The sequence below is a fragment of the Diadema antillarum genome, unplaced genomic scaffold (genome assembly GCF_040938485.1).
Source record: "Diadema antillarum isolate AM-2024a unplaced genomic scaffold, OU_Dant_1.0 seq00000070_RagTag, whole genome shotgun sequence".
Classification (NCBI taxonomy): Eukaryota; Metazoa; Echinodermata; class Echinoidea; order Diadematoida; family Diadematidae; genus Diadema; species Diadema antillarum.
Genome location: NW_027271169.1, coordinates 128217 through 150407, shown reverse-complemented (window position 1 = coordinate 150407; position 22191 = coordinate 128217). Strand labels below are relative to the sequence as shown.

General features: G+C 36.6%; 4 protein-coding genes across 4 annotated transcripts; all 4 read right to left on the bottom strand.

Annotated features, from left to right (window-relative positions):
* Positions 1-508: 508 nt before the first annotated feature.
* On the bottom strand, positions 509-1621 carry LOC139726005 (melatonin receptor type 1B-B-like). Its single transcript, XM_071637087.1, has one exon. It carries the CDS (start codon positions 1619-1621, stop codon positions 530-532), a length of 1092 nt encoding a protein of 363 aa, XP_071493188.1. The 3' UTR covers positions 509-529.
* Positions 1622-8137: 6516 nt separating this feature from the next.
* Positions 8138-9220, bottom strand: LOC139726004 (melatonin receptor type 1A-like). Its single transcript, XM_071637085.1, has one exon. It carries the CDS (start codon positions 9218-9220, stop codon positions 8138-8140), a length of 1083 nt encoding a protein of 360 aa, XP_071493186.1.
* A 3545-nt stretch (positions 9221-12765) lies between these two features.
* Positions 12766-13851, bottom strand: LOC139726003 (melatonin receptor type 1B-B-like). Its single transcript, XM_071637084.1, has one exon. The coding sequence runs from the start codon at positions 13849-13851 to the stop codon at positions 12766-12768; it is 1086 nt and encodes a 361-aa protein (XP_071493185.1).
* A 6139-nt stretch (positions 13852-19990) lies between these two features.
* Positions 19991-21085, bottom strand: LOC139726002 (melatonin receptor type 1B-B-like). Its single transcript, XM_071637083.1, has one exon. The coding sequence runs from the start codon at positions 21083-21085 to the stop codon at positions 19991-19993; it is 1095 nt and encodes a 364-aa protein (XP_071493184.1).
* Between the last annotated feature and the right edge of the window lie 1106 nt (positions 21086-22191).

Sequence of the window (22191 nt, the reverse complement as noted above, 5' to 3'; positions counted from 1 at the left end):
AAATCTTGTTATTCACAAAGATTTGCAAGAGCACGACCACATTTTAAGCAACAAAATTCCTAGAACATATTATAGTCATTTGAACCTGGGTCCCGTTTCATAAAACTTGTTATCAGTAGCAACTGCCACATTTCTATGACAAATTTGCTCCCAGCCAGTCAGATGCAAGGATTTCAGTAGCTTATAACAACTATCGTAACTTGTTATTAATATGATATGATAAGGTCTTAATTACCCGGGGTAGCCTCTTCAGTGTTGCCACTGCTTTACCAGAGGGCCCTGCTGTTATTATTACCCTAGCGTCACCAGGTATCTAAAATACACCTGGGTCGAGAGGGACATGGTGGGTAAAAACATCTCGTCCGAGAACGAAAGCACTGGGAGGGATTCGAACTCGGGTCTTCCGATTGGTGATCGGGAGTCGGGAGTCTTATCCACTATGCGATCAACAAGTTTTATAAAACGAGGCCCTGATTCCTGCGCTCGGCATGCGCCTATGAGCTCCTGAGCGAATAGGAGCTCCCATGAACTACACATGCTGAATCGCTGCTGATATTGTAGGCATATTTGGAGCTTCTGTTCTTCGGGTTCTTCCTTTTGTAATTTCCGCATCCACAAAGCGCCGTAACCATGGAGATGGTTTGGGAATTTCTGACCACCGACGTCGGAATACGCAGAGGGAGATTTGACGGAAAAGTGGCTGTTTGAAACAATAGATGAAGGGGTTGATACAGGAATTGATGGAGTACACGACGGCCGTGAATTTGAAATATTTCACATAGCACGATTCTGTCATTACACACAGCGAATTCGGGAGGACGCAGATAAAATATCCACAAACAACAAAGAAAAGATTCTTTGTGATTTCAATCTCACGTTTGTCGATAGTCATTCGCATATTAGAAGAATCATTTTCGTGTGGCGCCGCAGACTTGTGGGACTTCTCCTCGTAAAACTTCAGGAGGTTGCGGTGCTGCTTCCTTACGTACAGGTAGATCCGCACATAGCATGATATAATGATGGAAAAAGCGATGGCAAAGCTTACTGCTGCGAAGACGTTTAGCATCCGAAGCTGTAATTTAGTTCCGTCGTACACACAAAAGTAGTTTTTTGCATTGTACCCGAGGCTTCCAAAACCTAGAGACGTTGGCAGGACAATCGACAAAAGCGGCGCCAGCCATGCAAGCGCTATCATCATTGTGATATTTCTACCGCTGTAGAGACGCATGTATCTTGTTTTCGGACCGGTAATGAGAACGAATCGATCAACGCTTATCAGTGCAAGATGGGAGACACTCGCAATGAACGCTATAACGCATACCCCACCTGTCATTTGACACACCCATTCTGGCAAAGGCCAACCATTCAGGTTTAATAATGCCACAATTTCAAGACTCAGCATGCCGCATCCGATCAGGTCGGAGAGGGTCAGACTCACCACGAAGACGTTGGTGACTGTCTGGAGCTGGCGGGACAGGGAGACGAGAAAGATGACGAAACTGTTGCCGAGCACGCCGGTGATCGTGATCAAGGCGACTATACAGGCCAAAATGCCATTACCGATAACCAATACTACGTCGTCATAAGGGTCGAAGATGCTGGTAGCAAACGTCGTATTCATCCTGGTATCTGCCGCTACTGGACATTGAGGGAATTGATTGATTTAAGCAGATACCAAATTAATCGATCGCTTTCGAAGATACATTTTGTGTAGAACAATACTGACTTTCACATCTTCCATTCATATTCTTATGCGATTTACATACAAAAGTGGCAGTCACTCCAACATTTGTTTGTGTAAATGGTAACGAGAGAATTTTTAAGTAAAAAACTATACAATGACTTAAGATTATGAACTTGTACTATGCCGATATTGAGACAATGTATATTCCATGGAGGGCTAAAAAGTTTGAAAAAAAAAAACTTTGATAGAATGAACATACTCAAGCCAAAAGGGTGAACTGCAGTCATTATTATCAAAGAATAATTCAAAGCCTGTCTCAGGATGCGTTTAATTGTAATCAGCTCTGTCGCTGTGAAACAGAACACAATTATTCCATTAACGAATAATAGAGATTAGACTAAAAAGCGATGCTTCAATGTGGTGTTTTATCAGTTTATATCCCGACTGTGATGATGCACCTTACACTTTGAACAATCTTTCAACATTGATGTACTGACTCTTAATCAAAATCACCAAGTCAAGTTTTCCTTGTTTTGACGGGACATTACAAAAATATCACGAGCAAGAGTTCTTCTCTCGAAATTGACATCCTTCAAGACGAGTAAGGCAAGTCCTATATCTAATTTTCTTTTTTTTTTCACGTTGGATACATGGCCTCTTATACGAAATGTCTGAAAACTTTCAGTGTGAAATCGCGTTTTTTTATATTACTTCAAGTGAAATAGCTTTCTTACCTGACACGGTTTCACGGTTTCGAGGAGATTCTGGGAGGCAAGAGTTTAACTAGATAGTAGGAATTCGACTGCCACGCTATTAAATCTGTCGGCTCCTTCAAACGATGGTGACATGTGTTGAATTATCAACCCTTATCACCGATTATAAAGCGTTCTACGAAAGACAGACGATTGGCTCTTGGTCATGACGTATTATATGAAACATGTAACAATGACTCCGCCTCTTTTTTTTTTTTTTAAATCTGGCTTACATGAATATTTCGAGAATCATACATGAACTAACGGATTCATTCGCTTGTATAGGATCTTCTGCCGCTGCTGGAAAATGATAAAGCTCCCCCTAGCAACAATCATAAATCGATGTTAAACTTATTTGCCCAGAAAACATATCTCGAGAGAGGGAAATGGAGGGAGGAGGGATGGAGGGATGGAGAGAATGAACAACTATTCAAGACTGGTGTTTTGTTTGTATGGTTAAAGTGTGTACTCATAAACCTTACTGGGGGAACGTGCAGCGGAAAAAAAAACACAAACTTCATTATATAGAACTATCATAAATTATGTTTCAGTTGACGTATATCATTTACATGATTCAACTTCCCGTTAGATTTAACTTCTTATCGCTGTTTTGCGTGAAGAGCAAATGAATATGCAGTAATAGTACGTTTTGTTTTCTAAAGCAATTTTGGTCATTACTCAAACGTCACTTATTCATTGTGATTTGTTACATAGTTAAAGGACAAGTTCACCTTCATAAACATAAAGATTGAGAGAATGCAACAATATTAGTAGAACACATCAGTGAAAGTTTGAGGAAAATTGGACAATCGATGCAAAAGTTATGAATTTTTAAAATTTTTGTGTTGGAACCGCTGGATGAGGAGACTACTACAGCTTGTGAGTCATATGCGTACAACAGTATAAAGAAAATGTAAAGAAAATTCGACATATTTTCACTTTTTTCGCATAATAAAAGAGCACTTGACTTGCCTCTTTCTAAAGGCAGGGGGAATGATATTACCCATAACATTTGTCGGTAACAAGTCGGACGAATGTGTACTTTTTTCAAAAAATGAAATTTTGTGAAATTCTCTTTATATTTTCCTTATATTGTTGTACGCATGTGACATCTAAGTTATTCACACACTGCAGTAGTCTTCTCATCCAGCGGTTACTGCACAAAAACTTCAAAAATTCATAACTTTTGAACGGATTGTCCGATTTTCCTCAAACTTTCAATGATGTGTTCTACTAATATTGCTACATTCTCTCAATCCTTATGTTTATGAAGGTGAACTTGTCCTTTAAACACGACTGCTTCCACAACTTGTCTTTTTTATTTGAAAATATATCCGTGAATTACCATTTGCCTCCTTTTCTTCTACGTTTTAGTGAATGCGGTGTGTCATGTTAGGGTAAAATGTTACAAATAGATTTGGAAATGGCAAATGTAACCTGCAGCGCGCACAGGAAGAGTCTGTCGTAAATCTGTCGTATAAAGGACGTTATATTGATGATGATTGATGAGATTGGCGATTTATTTTGTCGTTACATCATACAACAAACTAACATCACACATGCATGCATTCATTGTATATATATTCATGCATATGTATATGATATGACTACCGCTCATCTCAATGAAGGAGCTACTAACACTGGAGACACACACACACACACACACACGCACACTCGCACAATTATATATATATATATATATATATATATATATATATATATATATATATATATAGGTACATAGCCCTGATGAAGGTCCCAATGGGACCGAAAGCTCGGCGGCAATAAACAGGCACGTTGACCCTAGCTACGTCCACCTTGCTCCTCTTTTCACACTGAATGTAAATAATGAAGGAGCTACACTGGTACTGTAAATGGTCGAGACCCCTTCTCGCAGTCTATATATAGGTACATATATATATAATTATACATATTTGTATAAATACATCACACAGGCAAAGCAGTTGCTGAATATTGACAAGTTAAGCTTAAAACACATTCACCTTGAATTAATTTACAAAAAATACCGGTGCCTATATGAATGAATGGCAAAGTTTTCGTATACCCTTTGAACACTCAGACGGAGTGGTATACACTGGTATAGGGGTATTACAAATACCAGGGAGGTTTCAGCTCCCTGACAATAGCCTACATTGTCTTTATCATTATTATCAAATAACTAAATACTAGTCCCAAAAGGCTGAACATCTGTTTGTTTGGGTTTTTAAAGATGCAATCTGAAGTTATGAATATGAGGAAATTATTGAAAATCGAATGGTTCGAATTTGTTATTGTTTGTTTGTTTGTTTGTTTGAATTGATTTATTTCCGCATTCAGTCAGATACAAATTGAATACAAATTTCAAAAGCACAAAAGCAAGGAATAACAAGTGCAGTGATTTAAAATAATGATTTAACATTACACAAATAGATAAACATAAGCGATTGTATTGAGCAGTATACATATTTAGAAACATGCGAACAGATTTATAGTATTTTTCAGTAAGTAACATATATAACTGAATGCAGGAGACCATCATCGTGAACAATTTAGCTTGAAATAGAAGGGGTCAATTCCTTATTAGACTCACTGGATAAGAACATTGATTGATCTTATGCATAGACTAAAGACTATTGATTGATCTTATGCATAGACTAGCATAATATAAACACATAACGTCGTATTTAGTGTTCCGGTAATAAAGTTAAATGGTGAAATGATTAAAACTATAGCCTGAAAACACATAGTGATCAACAATGTGGATGAAAATTTGGGGGAGTTCCTGTCATTTCTTTAAAGACTTGATTTCTTTAAAGACAAGTATTGTCCTTCTTTTTTTTTTTGCTTGATGACAACTGCCTTTTTTTTCCTGAAATTATCTGAATAAATTTTACGTGCATTCAATATTGTTCTCACTAACAATTCTCATATACAAAAATAGGATAAAACTCTGCTGTAAAGAAGCACGTCAACTGTGAAACGAAGTTATGTTCAAATATTCAAAAAACATTAAACAGCAAAGAAATTATCGCAGATTACTCGGTAAGCTATAACTATCATGTCATCTATACGAGAAAAAAAAAGCAATCGCCATGCTACTAAATCGTTTTATCGATTAAAACTTTTATCGATTAAAATCTGTTATCGATTGACTAAATCGGTTTATTTATTTCATCACTATTTTCTACGGAAAAAAAATAAGTGAGTGTGGTCATTTCTGCCATTCACAGTTTTGACTTTTAGTCAAGCATTAAATTAATGATCATTTTAAATGGCACTTATTTTTACACAACTTTCACAACATCAGCGTCACTGAATGTTAGCTTGTATAGGGACATTGACAAGAGGTTCGTCAAAAAACCAACTTTGGGTGCGTTCGAGCGCTCTAAAGCGAACCAAAGCGAACTGAACCAAAGCGTACCGTACCGAACTGTGCCAGTTTTTGAGCGTTCGAGCGCTCTGTTGAGAAAGCGTACCTCAAGAGTTATTTTTAGAACAGGTCACACATTTTCGTAGCAAGAATGTCATCCACCTGCGCTTGAACTACTTACAGCTGTCCCGAACAAAGAGAATGTTTTTGCATTGTGACGTATGCGCATGATACGCGCATTCTTTACAGCGAACTTTTGGTACGCTTTGGTACGCTTTTGGAGCACATCGGCAAGTGGTCCACTTTTGGCTCGGTACAGTACGGTATATAGGCTACACTAGGAGCGTTCGAGCATTTCTTTGGCGCGGGTACGGTACGGTACAGTTCGTTTTACGGGAGCGCTCGAACGCACCCTTTGTTAAAAATGCCTTTCAAACCTGAAAACAACTATGTAGGAGTCGTAGCTGTCAGGTCACATTATGTCAAACAATAATATTATGTCTTGTTTTCCGCTACTTGACAAAGAATTCCTTGTAATGAGTATTATGTGAGTTCTAAGGTATTGCTCAAATATAACATATATTACTCGAGGTACAATTTTATATTTAGTATATGCAAATATAACTAAACAGGGATGTACTTTATCATCTGCTAAGCTGCAGAATAAATCTACATGGGAAGGGATGATTATTGGTTATATAACCGTTTGGCTGGGTGCATACTTTGGACAGCGTACAAAGAACCTCTGATAATAAGCATTTTGACTACTTCACGGAATTGTAAATTATAATGATATTACTGTCGACACAAGATTACAAAAAGCAACCCCCCAAAAAGTCTCCCTCCAAAAAACAAACAAACAAACACAAACTTAAAACGCACAAAAAAAAAAACAAGAACAAATTTAAAAAGAAAAACCTGCATGCGAAGAGTCACAATAATTCAGTGCTTATTCACCTACTGCTCGAAACGACAAACCATTTAAAATTTTGGAATTGATAGATAAAACAGCTCAAATACTATGTATGCCCTTCTCTATTGGGTGTACTCATGGAGAATGTTATAAAACGATCAGCAAGTGCTGAAGGTCACCCGTATCGGGGTCGGTATTGAATGCGGCCGTAGAAGGAGACATTCGACAAAACAAAAATGGTTGCTTGAAATAGTCATGAAAGCATTGCCGCATGAATTGCTGGAATGCACACTAGCATGTTTTAAAGTAATGTTGGTCACGACTTTCAAGTGGCATTCCAGACAATTTTCAAAATTTCACATCATGTAGTACATAAATCAACAACTCCACGTATAGATTCGTGGAATTTATTGTGGTTCTTGAGCAGAGAAATCAATAAATTGAAAATCTAAAACAAATTACACTGAACAGTGCTGATGACATCAGAGCCTCATATATTTCAGAAATGTAGCAGTCTAATTCCATTACAATACCGCTAGCTTAACAAGTTCACCTGTGAAGAAGTATCTATGCATGCCTTCTTCTTTTGTTCTGCTTCCTTGAGCCCCAACTCATGCATTCTTATTATGAGGCTGCCATGTCACCATCCTTGTTCAATGCAATTAGTCATAAATTTTGAAAACATTCTCATTCCTCATCCCAATCACTATAAATTCTGAAACTCTGCACTTAGTTTAACTGATTTATACTTGTTCAAATGTAAAATTCTGAAAATCATGCGGAGGTCCTCTTTCAAGAGGCAGTATTAGTAGTAGAATGGTTTATTTGGTAACAATTGGAAACTCGTCGCCCGAAGTTTAAACTCCATTGCAATGACATATCATAGATACCTTCAAATTGAATAGAATACATTGAACTGTCGTACATAACATCAATATCAAGAATCAAATCAGTGAAGTATGCGAGAGGATATTGTTTTTATTCTATTTGTTTGATAATGATATATAATAATAAGACCGCTACGATTATAACAACATAAAAGTGATTGTGACATAGACGTAAACCGCTGATTAACGTTGTAAATAAACAAAGTTATATAAAAGCAAAATTAGTAAGTGGTATAAGTGGTAACTTCATCGGACGAATTTCAAGATACTTATACATCCCAACAAATTCTGTGCATCTTTTTAATGAAGAACAAAATAAAAATGCGGGAACCATTTCAAGTAAACTGTGACTAGGATGGTGGTCTCTATACAGGAATTCAAGAAATTTTAAGCGAGAGGCCGCAAAATACGATTCAGAAGTTCTCTTTTATTTCGATCTATCATTATTTTTGGTGATTTCTTTGTGATACGATTGACTTCATCTTAATGACCGTCTAATTTTGAATTTTGGGGTGTCGGAGCTCTTGCACTTTACACATCCTGCGCCGATGGGGAGATTGATACTATGTTCAGAATTTCTGCTCTACCAGTTGTACCTTCTTTCTTCATCTTTACATTCACCAAACGCTGTAACCATGGAGATGGCTTTGGGATATCTGACCACCGACGCCGAAATGCGCAGAGGGAGATTTGACGAAAAAGTGGCTGTTTGAAACAATAGATGAAGGGGTTGATGCAGGAATTGATGGTGTAAACGACGGCTGTGAATTTGAAATATTTCACATAACAAGATTCGAAGAGCACACAAAACGAGTGTGGTAGTACGCAGATGAAATATCCACAAACTACCATGAAAAGATTCTTTGTGATTTCAATCTCACGTTTATCTATAGTCATTCGCATATTAGAAGACTGTGGTTCCGGGGACTTTTCGGGCTTTTCCTTGTAGAATTTCAAGAGGTTTCGATGTTGCTTTCTCACATACAGGTAGATCCGCACATAGCAAGAGATGATGGAAAAAGACGTGAAAAAGAGGATTAGTCCGAAGATATTCATTATACGGAGTTGTAGCTTTGTTCCATCAAACAAACAGAGATAGTTTTTTGCGTTGTACCCGAGACGTCCAAATCCTAATGATGTTGGCAGGACAGTCGACAAAAGCGGCGCCAGCCACGCACACGCTACCATCATGATGATATTTCTACCATTGTACAGTCGCAAGTAATTGGCTTTGGGACGGGTTATGAGGACAAATCGATCAATGCTTATCAGTGCAAGATGGACGACACTTACAGTGAATGATATAACGCATGAACCACCTGCCATTTGACACACCCATTCTGGTAAAGGCCAACCATCCAGGTTTAATAATGCCACAATTTCAAGACTCAGCATGCCGCATCCGATCAGGTCGGAGAGGGTCAGACTCACCACGAAGACGTTGGTGACTGTCTGGAGCTGGCGAGACAGGGAGACGAGCAGGATGACGAAACTGTTGCCGAGCACGCCCGTGATCGTGATCAAGGCGACTACACACGCCAAAACGCTGTTACTGATTACCAACTCCAAGTCATCATAAGGGTCGTAAATGCTGACACGTAATGTCGAATTCATCCTGAAATCCGCCAATACTGGACATTCAGGAAATGAATAGATTAAAGTAGATACCGAATTAAAGAATATCGCTTATGTAGAAGAAAGACACTGCTTTTAACACCTTCATATCATCTTGTTTTTGAAGAGAAATTATTAAAAAAAAAAGGTGCAGCAAAAGTGATTAAGTTTATTGACAATAGATCATAGTCAACTTTTGAAAAGATAAATAATATAATGTCGACGAGTTCTTTGTGGTGTACATTATGTTACAGTGTTATCGTTATTTTGTTGATTTGAAAAGGTCCTCATCCAAAAGTTTTACAAATCTTGCAAGAAACGCTGTATCTTTCAGAAGAGTATGATTATAGTAAATTGTTAAAATTGGAATTTAGACATGTATTCAATGATAGAGTAAAACAATATGAATTTTCATTCATCGGATATTACGCTTTAAAGTTAGATGAAAGTTTACACACGATATGACTGGTAACTATTGGAAAGATGTTGAAACAGTTGATGGTTTGTTGGATTGCCCACATGTTACCTCATTCTATCAGAATTCTGGTGATATCAAGTTATTTCATTAGTAATCAATTCAATACTGATGAGAAAATCGTATTTATTAGTTATGATGATGAAATTTAGAATATGATTTTTCCCAATGTTATCCTGATGTTTGCTCAATGTACAATTTAGTGCATATACTATGCTAATTTGAAATTTCTAGAAAAGAGCAAAAGATAAAGATTATTAATGAACAGTAAAAACAAATACATATTTTGTGAATTATGAATTGAACTATATTTTTGATGAATTAGCCATGTTATCATAATTACGGTATTTGATGTCCAGTGTGTTAAAGCAAAAATGCACGTCCTTTCAACACGTAGGCGCCTAATACTATTAAAGGCAAAAACCCTAGGGTTTCCGTTTGGTTGCTCAGTTATCAATATTCGTATCTTTTTTCAACAGTTTGCAATATTCATTCTTACGCAGAAAGGTTTGAAAATTTCAATTAAAACCGTTGTGGATTTTGTTGAGAGTGAAATATCAGTGAAACAGATTTCTTACCGATAAAATGTTTCCTTTCCGTTTTCGACTAGGATCGAAGAATTTTATTAGGTAGTAGGAATTCGGCTATCAAGCTGTTGCTGTGTGTCCTTGGGGCTCTCTCCAGATGATGATAACATTTGTTGAATCCTCAACACTTATTGCCGATTATAAAGCTCTACGAAAGCCAGGCCATTGGCTGTTGGTCGTGACGCATGATATGAAACGTGTAACAATCACTCCACCTCTTTTTGATTTTGCTTAAAAGAGCATTTCGAGAATTGTAACCACAACCACTTTGAATCATCTGATCATGCTCTCGTATAAGATCTGCCACTACTGAAAAATCATAAAGAATACCCCTTCACCACATTCATAAACTGATATTGACAGTGACTCAACTTTATTTGCCGGGGAAAATACATCGCCAGTGAGAAAAAACGAAGGAAGAGAGAGGATGAGAAATCATTGTAAAGAATCATGTGCTTTATTGTATATGATTGAAGTGCGCACTCACAGTCATGAACCTTATTGGGAGGAAGTTGGTCTGCAGGTGTACATGCAAATAGAGACTATCATCATTATTATCATTATAACATAATTCATAGACTTTAGATTACCATTCATATATACATTTCCTTTCATCAATGTATATCATTTGAACAAACCATCTTCCCCTCAAAGTCAATGTATACGTATTTCACAACTTGTTGCATTTTTTCAACAACATGTGCTCTCCCTAAAGCAATCATATTAATGTACTTTTCCATATTATTCACAACGTCACTCATTTATTTTGCTCTATAATTACACGCGACTATGATTACACCCTTAAGTTCCCAATCTTCTCTGTTGTATTTCTTATACTTTGCCTAATGATTTTTCCATAATTGAATGTAGTCATGTGCCATGTTTTGATTAAGTTTTGAAAATAGATGTGGAAATGAGAAAATGTAGGCTAGAATTTAGCTTTTAACCCTCTGTGCAGAGATAAATAGCGGTACATTGGAAATTATCTTACCATTAATACGTTTTCGGTGAAAAAAAAAATCCGCACTCGTATACAACATAAAACAAAGATTAGAACTGTTTATGTATAGCATATATATATATATATATATATATATATATATATATTCCAACATGATTCTGAATAAGCTAACATAATCGAGAAAGTGTAGATCGCAAGAACATATTCGAAATACAGGTGCCTGCTTAATTATAGTGAATGACTGAATATTGGACTTAACAGATGAAATGTTAATTGATCCTTTCCACTGCATAATGTTCATAACATGGCATTTATCTAGTGTCCCGGTAATAAATCTGAACGCCCAATTTATGACACTTCCCTGAAAACACGAGGTGAGCAACAATACAGCTAAAAATCTGGAATCTCTGTCGAATTTTTTTCTGAAACATCAATATCTGTTTAGCGGCAATTGTCTCTTTACCTGAAGATATCTCCATTACTTAAGCATGTATTCAATATTTCGCACAAAGACAATTCTTTAATATTGCACAAATGGCAAACAATTATTTCTCTCGTTATATTATAGACCCTGTCTAAGTCATGCGGTAATGTTAAAATGATTAGAAAACATTCAAACTTCAAAAAAAAAATCGAGGATTAGTTAGCACAGAGGAATTATTAAGACATTTGTGAACAATATCACTATGCTACTGTTAAACCATTTTGAATTTTCTATTCTCAACACTGTATTCTATGGATAGAGAATAGAAATATTTATTCGTTTTAATCCATCTAATGAGTATGGTAATTCGGCCATTTTCAGTGTTTGCTTTTTCATATCTAAAGAGAATGTTCAACAGGACTTCCGTTTTTACACATTTCTTACACAACATCGGAGACACACTTTGCATGTATAATCATTAACCTCAGATTCGTCAGACAACCGGACCCAACATGACTAAACTAAGCCTTTCACTCCTCAACATGTAGGAGTCGTAGATGTCACCTCACATAATATGTCAAACAAAAAGTCGTGTTTTCCGTTCCATTAAGTGACAGACAATATATCAGCACTTGGGGAATTTAAGATATTACTAAAATATTATAGATACTAAGGCTTCATATGCACGATATGCACATGAGTTTGTCTGATTGTTTTCTATCTGTTTTTCTTACTTGCAAGCCTCAACAAAAAATACATAGTAAAAATACGAAATGGTATGCAATTAATGTTCTACAAAATACGCAAAGTTTTGAAGCAATTAATCTTCTCAAATTATAATTCATAATTTTTTTCGGACAAATTCTACATACTACATGTATATCATGACAAATTCATTGCATTTTTCTAAAAAAAAAAAAAACCCAAAAAGGTCAACCCCTCCCACTCCACTGTAAGAAGGAATTGACTAGAATGGCGGCCCTAAAACTAAAAGTAACATCATACAACCCATAATAAAAAGGGTCTTTGTGATTTGGATCTAATGTTTTCTCGTACTTTGTCTAATTTTAAATGTGTGGATGTCGGAGCTCTTGCTCGTTATACATCCTGCACCGATGAGGAGATTGAGGCCGTGTTTGGAAGTTCTGTTCTTCCAGTTGTATCTTCTCTCTTCATCTTTACATCCACCAAGCGGTGTAACCATGGAGATGGCTTTGGAATATCTGGCCACCGACGCCGAAATACGCAGAGGGAGATTTGACGGAAAAGTGGCTGTTTGAAACAATAGATGAAGGGGTTGATGCAGGAGTTTACGGAGTAAACGACGGCTGTGAATTTGTAATGTTTCATGTAACAAGATTCGAAGAGCACACAAAAAGAGTTTGGGAGTACGCAGATGAGATATCCACAAACTACCATGAAAAGATTCTTTGTGATTTCAATCTCACGTTTATCTATGGTCATTCGCATGCTAGAAGACTGTGGTTCCAGGGACTTTTCGGATTTTCCCTCGTAAAACCTCAAGAGGTTTCGATGCTGCTTTCTCACATACAGGTAGATCCGCACATAGCAAGAGATGATGATGGAAAAAGACGTGGAAAAGAGTACTGCTCCGAAGATGTTCATCATACGGAGTTGGAGCTTTGTTCCATCAAACAAACAGAGATAGTTTTCTGCGTTGTACCCGAGACGTCCAAAACCTATGGATGTTGGCAGGACAATAGACAAAAACGGCGCCAGCCAGGCCAACGCTATCATGATGATGATATTTCTACTATTGTACAGTCGCATGTACCTCGTTTTGGGACAGGTTATGAGGACAAATCGATCAAAGCTTATGAGTGCAAGATGGGCCACACTTGCTGTGAACGCTATAACGCACACCCCACCTGTCATTTGACACACCCATTCTGGTAAAGGCCAACCATCCAGGTTTAATAATGCCACAATTTCAAGACTCAGCATGCCGCATCCGATCAGGTCGGAGAGGGTCAGACTCACCACGAAGACGTTGGTGACTGTCTGGAGCTGGCGAGACAGGGAGACGAGAAAGATGACGAAACTGTTGCCGAGCACGCCGGTGATCGTGATCAAGGCGACTACACAGGCCAAAATGTTGTTGCTGATAACCAACTCCAAGTCGTCATAAGTTTCGTTGACGTTTACACCAACCGTTAAATTCATCCTGAAATCTGTCACTTCTGGACATTTTAGAGATTGGATGGATTAAAGCAGACACCGGATAAATCAATTATATTCAGAGTTATATCGTAAATAGTACAGAAATCAAAAAATCAAGAAGAGAGATTTTTTTTTTTTGCTTATATATAATACAAAATAATTTACAGAAGTGGGTAAAAATCAGCATGTTTGGAGCTGATTTCTAACTATCGAACTTTTAATCCAGCTATCATTTCGTCTCCAGTGCTCATAATTGACCCTTTGTGTGTGTGTGTGTGTGTGTGTGTTTCTCGTTCGTATAATTCGAAGACAACTTTGTGTTAAATCAACTCAGTATATCCTTCAATGAAATTATGGAGAAGCTTTACGTTTTCCTTTTCGTACACTCAATACCTGAACTGGAACGCGTTATTCCTCAATGCTCATGAATCATATGGATTTTAATTCGGTGCTTTGTTTACTACCTAGATCGATATAAAAGTACATGGATATCATGTGCAGGACAGAATGCTTAACCCGTAAACAGCTGAAGTTAAGGTTAAATCTTGCTTGAGTAGCAAATCACTCCATCCGCTAAGCATTAGATTAGATCCACATATTTTCAAACAAGAATACAATTAGGGGGAAGAAGGATTTACTAGTCTGCTGAACACACTCAAAGATGAACTGCAGTCAGTGCTACCAAAAAATAATTTAAAGCTTATCCTTTAATGACTTAGATGAAGTGTCCTCAGTTTCTTCACTGTGAAATGGAACACAATATCGACGAAATTCTACAGATAAAAAGCTAGATTTGACTTGTAAAGCAACTTATTCAGAGTAGTCATTTTAGTACTCTGATCACGACTTTAATGTTGTCCCTGGCATTTTGAAAACAACCTGCAGTATTTGTGTATCAAATCCTAATCAAGATCATCGGATCATTTTTTGCTGTTGCTTAGATAGGAGATATCACTGAAATATCACGAGCAACGTATTTTTCCTGTGCAAGCAAAATTCAAGTCCTTGTGGCACGTTCGGCCAATTTTACGAGTTTTGTTAACAGCTCGATATAACTGTTAGCACGTTCCGTCTGGAAATGGACTATGAAACTTTTAATGTGAAATCAAACATTTTGTTGTGTGAATACGAATGAAACACATTTCTCACCTATGTAATGTTTCTCTCTTCCTTTTGAGTAGACTTTAAGAAGGCAAGAGTTTGACTTGATAGTAGAAATTCGACTACCAAGCTGTTATATCCCGGGGGGCTTTCTCCGGACGATGATGACATGAATGTGCTGAATTCTCAACCCTTATCGCCGATTATAAAGCGCTCTCCGAAAGCCAGGCCATTGGCTGTTGGTCGTGACGCATCATCATGAAACATTATATCCCCCGCCTCCATTTGTTCTCGCTTACAAGAACATTACGAGAATCATACATAGTACACTCACTGAATAATTTGATCAATCTGTCTTATAAGATCTTATGCCACTACTGGAATACGATAAAGTACAATTACACCACATTCACAAACCGACATTGAACTTATATTTCCGGGAAAATACATCGCGAGGGAGGGAGATTATGAGGGAGGGAGAAAGGATGAAAAACTATTGAAGAATCGTGTGGTTTTATTTGTGTGGTGCACACTCGCATGAACCTCTCTGGGAAGAACATACTGTACAATCGCTTTCTTCATAAACCCATCATCTGTATAGTTCGTATCTTCCATTTGATGTGGAATCTTATGAGCCATCTACCCATAAGACTGGAAATATCTTATATAATTATATTCCACTACTTGCACCTTTGTGTCAACCAATGAACATCCATCAATAACAGACGGTTTCGTTTTATAGTGGTTTACTTTTCCGTATTATTCATAACTCTTATTTGTTATGATTAGACACGACATCGATTAGATCCGTAAATTCCACAACTTGTACATTTTATTTGAAAATACATCCTTAAATTACATTTCGTCTTCATGAATTTACATTGAGCGGCATAGTCATGTGCCATGCTTGGGTAAGGTGTTGCAGATAGATGTGAAAATTACTCATGGAACCTACAGAGGAGATGCCTACGATATCGGAACTTTCTGCAACTTTTAACCCGCAGAGTTAAGGATTGGGGCATTTAATTGAAAATTATCTATGGAATGGTGAGAATGTAAGTTCCAGCTGCTTTCCGCAGGTTATGAATATATATATATATATATATATATATATATATATATATACATATATATATATATAAAGATATACATTCATTTATATATATATATTCATATATATATATATATACATATACATATACATATATATACATGTATATATACAAACACACACACGCACACACAAACACTCATAATAATAGAGTGTGAACACATTGCGAACACAATGTGAAAACACTGAGGGACACTGTGTTCTTTCCGTCAGGGTATGCATAGGTGTATATTCTAAGAAGACGATAAATAAGGTAATCTCAAAAACTCTTTAAATTGTGAACTTATTTGCAATATTGGTTTCAACTTAAATAAAATGGCAAATGACTGAATACTAGTCCTTACGAAGGCTGGCTGATATTCGATATTTTTTGTTGTTGTTGCTTTAAACGAATGCATTCGGTGATGATTGTTAAAGAAAAAAATTGCAAATTTAACAGAGAATATAACTTTTTGCGCTAACTTAAATGTTTATTCCGCCTTTGCACAGACAAACGTAAAAATGTGGCATTTGATGGTTCGATAATAAATCAGTCTAATGACAATATTAATAAAAATAAAACTGAGTTGAAGTTGAACACATATAGTGATCAACAGTTCAGCTGAACATTTGGACAATTACTGTTGAAATTCTCTTAAGAGATAGGATCTACATGTATTTAGTGGCAGTTTTCCGTTCTGAATAACTTTTACGTGCATCCGACATTGTGCGTAAGGACAATTTCTAAATTGAAACAGGGCATACATGCAACATGTATATATATATATATATATGTATATATATATACTAGGTGTTTCAAAAAACATTTCCCACTTTTGATTCTTAATAATTCATAAACTATATATCAGATAACACTGTCATTGATATGAGTGATAGCTGAATACTGTACAATTTGGTTGAAGGTGGTTTAAATATGAAAGCATAAATCAGTTTCATGAAATCCATGATTAATTTCACAGTTAGGTTCCAGATTTTGCTCTATTTTCAACCCTCTGTACAAAATTTCACTTTGCACAGGGGTCAATGGATGTGTATGGGAGTGTGTGGCTAACACCCTGACAATGGTCCTGAACAATGGCCAGGGTTTGAATGCTTCATTATTTATTCATGAGAAATTCCTCTGTCACAACTAGTCTTTATTCAGCTTCTGGCAGTATCTGTGTAAAGTCAAACACCTGCCGATACTGTCTTTGAGTCGCGACAGTGCTCTCCCTACTTCTGAAAAACGAAATTACAATGAATACCTTCTGTTCTATCGTAAACATGGTGACAGGAAGCAAAGAAAATCAATTAGAGTATACATTTGTGTATATGGAGCCTTAAACAAATCTACTGTGAAACAAATCGCCCCATGATAAATGCTGCTTAACTTTTTACCAAAAATGATCTCTTTTTATCGAAAAAGCGAAAATTTGTCAGACTATTTAATTAGTAGACAGTTGTATAAAAATGAGGAACTTTAGATCATTTATGCTCAATTATATCCCAAATTTAGTGATATGTGAAGCAAAATTTGAAAATGATTGCCAGCTGGAATGAAATGTGGTGTTTGCAAGCACATGGAAACATGTGCTTACTTTTTCCATGTGCATGCATTTTACCCTTTACCGTGCATGAATTCAGACTAGCAGTGCCCAGGGCAATCAACATGAATTATTGATTAAGCATTCATGTGCCAGGGAGCACGAGACTGACGCCCAGTCAACAGGTGGTTCAGGCATGTCCATTGTTCAGGGCCATTGTCAGCACACACTCACATACACATCATTGGTTTCTGTGTAAAGTTCATTTTTGTACAGACGGTTAAAATTTGACCAAAATCTGAAACCTTACTTCAAAATCAATCTTAGATTTAATGAAACTGATTAATGCTTTCACATTCAAATTACCTGCAACAAAATTGTACACTATTCAGCTATTACTCATATCAATGACAGTTTTATCGGGTGAACAGTTTCAGAATTATTAGTGATCAAAAGTGGGAAATGTTTTTTGAAACACCTAGTATATATATACATATATATCAGCAATAGGTTTCTGCTTGGGGTCCAAAAAAGTATTGATTCACAACAGTAGTTCATATAAAAACTCCGTGTGCAGTTTAATGTTTCCAGGTTAGCATGCCTGTACAGTGACGGGGCGATTAAACTGCACATTACTTGAATATGAGACCATTCTGAAGCAAATAATTTTCACACAGCAATAGATATATAATGTACTCTTAAATGAATCCCACAAGGATTGGAACAATCATCCCTCAGCATTCCCACTAAATCCCACTGATCAGTTACTAGCCATCCCCTTTAAATGCTTCCATTGATTTATTTCAACATTGCTTTTCACAAACAAATAAATGAGTATGGTGATTCAGACAATTCACAATTTTAAAATCTATTTTAGGATTTAATGATCATTTAAATAACATTTGTGTTCGCAACATCTTACACAACATCAGAGACAATGTTTGCATAGAGGAGCATTGACGCCTGGTTCGTCAAACAGCCAACATCGTTAAACAACACCTTTCACACCTCAACACGACTGTGTAGGAATGATGTAGATGTTAGCCAACACGTGTCAAACAAAAAGTCTAATTTTCCTCTTCAGTGAAGTACCACAGAGAATGTCAGAATTTTGTTTTGCTCAGATTCAACGAAATGATACAAAATATATATCACTAAGGCGCTATTTTCCGTGCGGTATATGCAAATACCTAATGCCAATAACCAAATCTATCGGCTGCTGATCTCGAGCCTGACCCAAAATGGGAGTGATTGTCCATTAGTAATATCCAATTATGTCGACTCGCCTGAGTCTATACTTTTAAATTCAAAGTCAAAGTCAAAGTCAAAGTTTCAAATTCAAACTTTCGTAAGCCGTCAAAGACTATCTTAAAAACAATAAACTACTTCACCGAATTTTAAACTGTTAGTCGCCCCTCCTTTTAAAGGGGAAAATCCAGTCCAAATAAAGTTAGTCTGATAAGAAAGAGTACAATATTACGAGTTCCACAGTAAAATTTTGATCGAAATCGGGTGAAAAATAAGGAAGTTAAGACATTTTGAAGTTTCACTAATATTTCAGGAAACAGTTCTTGAACGGTCAATATATTATGCAAATGGAAAAGTGAGCATGTCATACCTTCACAACTTGCCACATAGTTTGTACATAAAATTTTGGCATTTCCAGTTTTCAATTCAAACACAATTATGCCCAAGGCTCAAATCCGGATATATGTAACTGATCACTCTTCTGAAGTTATTCAATAAGAATAACGTCATGTTTTAAACTTGAATGACAGAAACATTGAATTTTTGTCATTTTTTGTACCCGATCAATGAAAAATTGTTAGGTTATGACATGGAACTGTTTTGCAGAAATGAGCAAAACTTGAAAATCTCTTTACTTCCTTATTTTTCATCCGATTTCAGTCAAAATTTTACTGTTGAATTAGTAAGATTTTACTCTCTTTTATCAGATAAACTTATTTTTGGACTGGATTTCCCCTTTAAAACACACAGAGCATGAGTGAAGAGTTTGTTTGTTCTATTTCAGCTTTTTCCCGGCCAACATAAAAAGAGATAAAGCAATGAAATTACCTAGGAGTTAATGTTGAAGTGACCAAAGCTATAAAGCGATAATTATCTGACGTTTAGATTTGTAACTTTATCTGACGAATTTCACAGTACTTTATGCAATATTACCCCATCTTGCCAACGTAGAACGAAATGGAAAAAAGCGGGAGACGCCCATGATTGTACGCATGCAGATCTTAACTAGGGCGGTGGCTTCAAATCAAACCTCATACAGTTATTACAAGCAAATTAAAGCAAAAGGCCAAAGAATATGATTCAAAGGTTCTTTGTTATTTCGATCTAATCTTTACTGATCGTTTCATTTTTAATTTGAGGGCGTCTAAGCTCTTGCACTTTAAACATCCTGCATCGACGCGGAGATTGAGACCGTATTCGGGATTTCTGTTCTTCCAGCAGTACATCCTTTCGTCATCTTTACATCCATCAAACGCTGTAACCATGGGGATAGCCTGGGAATATCTGACCACCGACGTCGGAATACGCAGAGGGAGATATGACGGAAAAGTGGCTGTTTGAAACAATAGATGAAGGGGTTGATACAAGAATTGATGGAGTACACGACGGCCGTGAATTTGAAATATTTCAGATAGCACGATTCTGTCAGAACACACACAGAATTCGGGAGGACGCAGACGAAATATCCACAAACAACAAAGAAAAGATTCTTTGTGATTTCAATCTCACGTTTGTCTATAGTCATTCGCATGTTAGAAGACTCACTTCCGTGTTGTGTGACAGACTTATCGGGCTTGTCCCTGTAAAATTTTAAAAGATTGCGATGTTGTTTCCTCACATACAGGTAGATCTGCACATAGCACGACATAATGACGGAAAAAGCTGTAGCAAAGATGACCGCTCCAAAAATGTTCACCACGCGGAGCTGTAACTTATCTCCGTCAAACACGCAGAAATGATTGTTGGCATTGTACCCGAGACGTCCAAAGCCTAAGGATGTTGGCAGGACAATCGACAAAAACGGCGCCAGCCACGCGAAGGCTATCATCATGATGATATTTCGTCCATTGTAGAGTCGCATGTACCTCGTTTTGGGACAGGTTATGAGGACAAATCGATCAAAGCTTATCAATGCAAGATGGGCCACACTTGCAATGAACGCTATAACGCACACCCCACCTGTCATTTGACACACCCATTCTGGTAAAGGCCAACCATCCAGGTTTAATAATGCCACAATTTCAAGACTCGACATGCTGCATCCGATCAGGTCGGAGAGGGTCAGACTCACCACGAAGACGTTGGTCACTGTCTGGAGCTGGCGAGACAGTGAGACGAGCAGGATGACGAAACTGTTGCCGAGCACGCCCGTGATCGTGATCAAGGCGACTACACACGCCAAAACGCTGTTGCTGATTACCAACTCGAAGTCGTCATAAGGGTCGTAAATGCTGACACGTAATGTCGAATTCATCCTGAAATCTGCTAAAACTGGACATTCAGGAAATTAATAGATTAAAGTAGATACCGAATTAAAATAATAAATCGCTTTCGAGGCCACGTCTTATGTAGATGAGAGACACTGATCTCAACACCTTATAAGGAAAAAAAACAGTGCATTCGAAATGAATAAGTTTATTGAAAATGGATCATGGTAAAGTTTGTAAAGATAAATGAAATAATGTCGGGGAATTTTTCGTGCTGCATATTTTTCTTAATGCAAAGATGCTTTCCCAAGGCTTTGGTTTGATAAATTGAATAACAATTTTTTGGAAAGATGTCATAACCAATACAAGAAAACAGACTTATTCAGATAAAATGATTTCATTGACATCTCAATATCAAAATCAAAAAACATTTTTATACTTATTTGGTTGATTTGAAAAGGTCCCCATTCAAAAGTTTTACAAATTTGGCGAGAAACACTGAATCTTTCAGAAGAGTATGATAGGAATAAATTGTTTCAATTTTGAAATTGGAAATGTATTAAATGATAGAGTAAAACAATGAACTTTCATTCATCGAATATTACGTTTAAAGAAAAGGTAGTTAGATAAAAGTTTACACCAGATATAATTTTGTAATTATTGTAAAGATGTTGAAACAGTTGATGTTTTGTTGGATTGCCCACATGTGAGCTCATTCTAGCAGATATCAAGTTATTTCACTAGTAATCAATTCAACATTGATGAGAAATTGTTATGAAGTGGTTATGATATTGAAATTTAAGATTTGATTCTCCAAAATGTTTTTCTTAATTTTGCACAATTTACTGCAGTGTATATGCTATGCCAACTTACTTCAAAACAGTTTTCATCAGAATTCAAACGAAAATCGATCAATAATTTGAAATTTCTTGAGAAGGACAAGATAAAGATAACAAAAAACTAAATAGTGTAGAGAATTACGCTTTCTTGTGAATTGTGAATTCACATTTATTTGCGATAAAACCATGCTCTCATATCCTGTGTATTAAAGCAAAATGCTGGTCTTTCCGACACATAATATCATCAAAAGCAAATTCTAGAGTTTCCCTTTGATTGCTCAGTTATTGATTTTGCGTCTTTTTTCAACAGATTG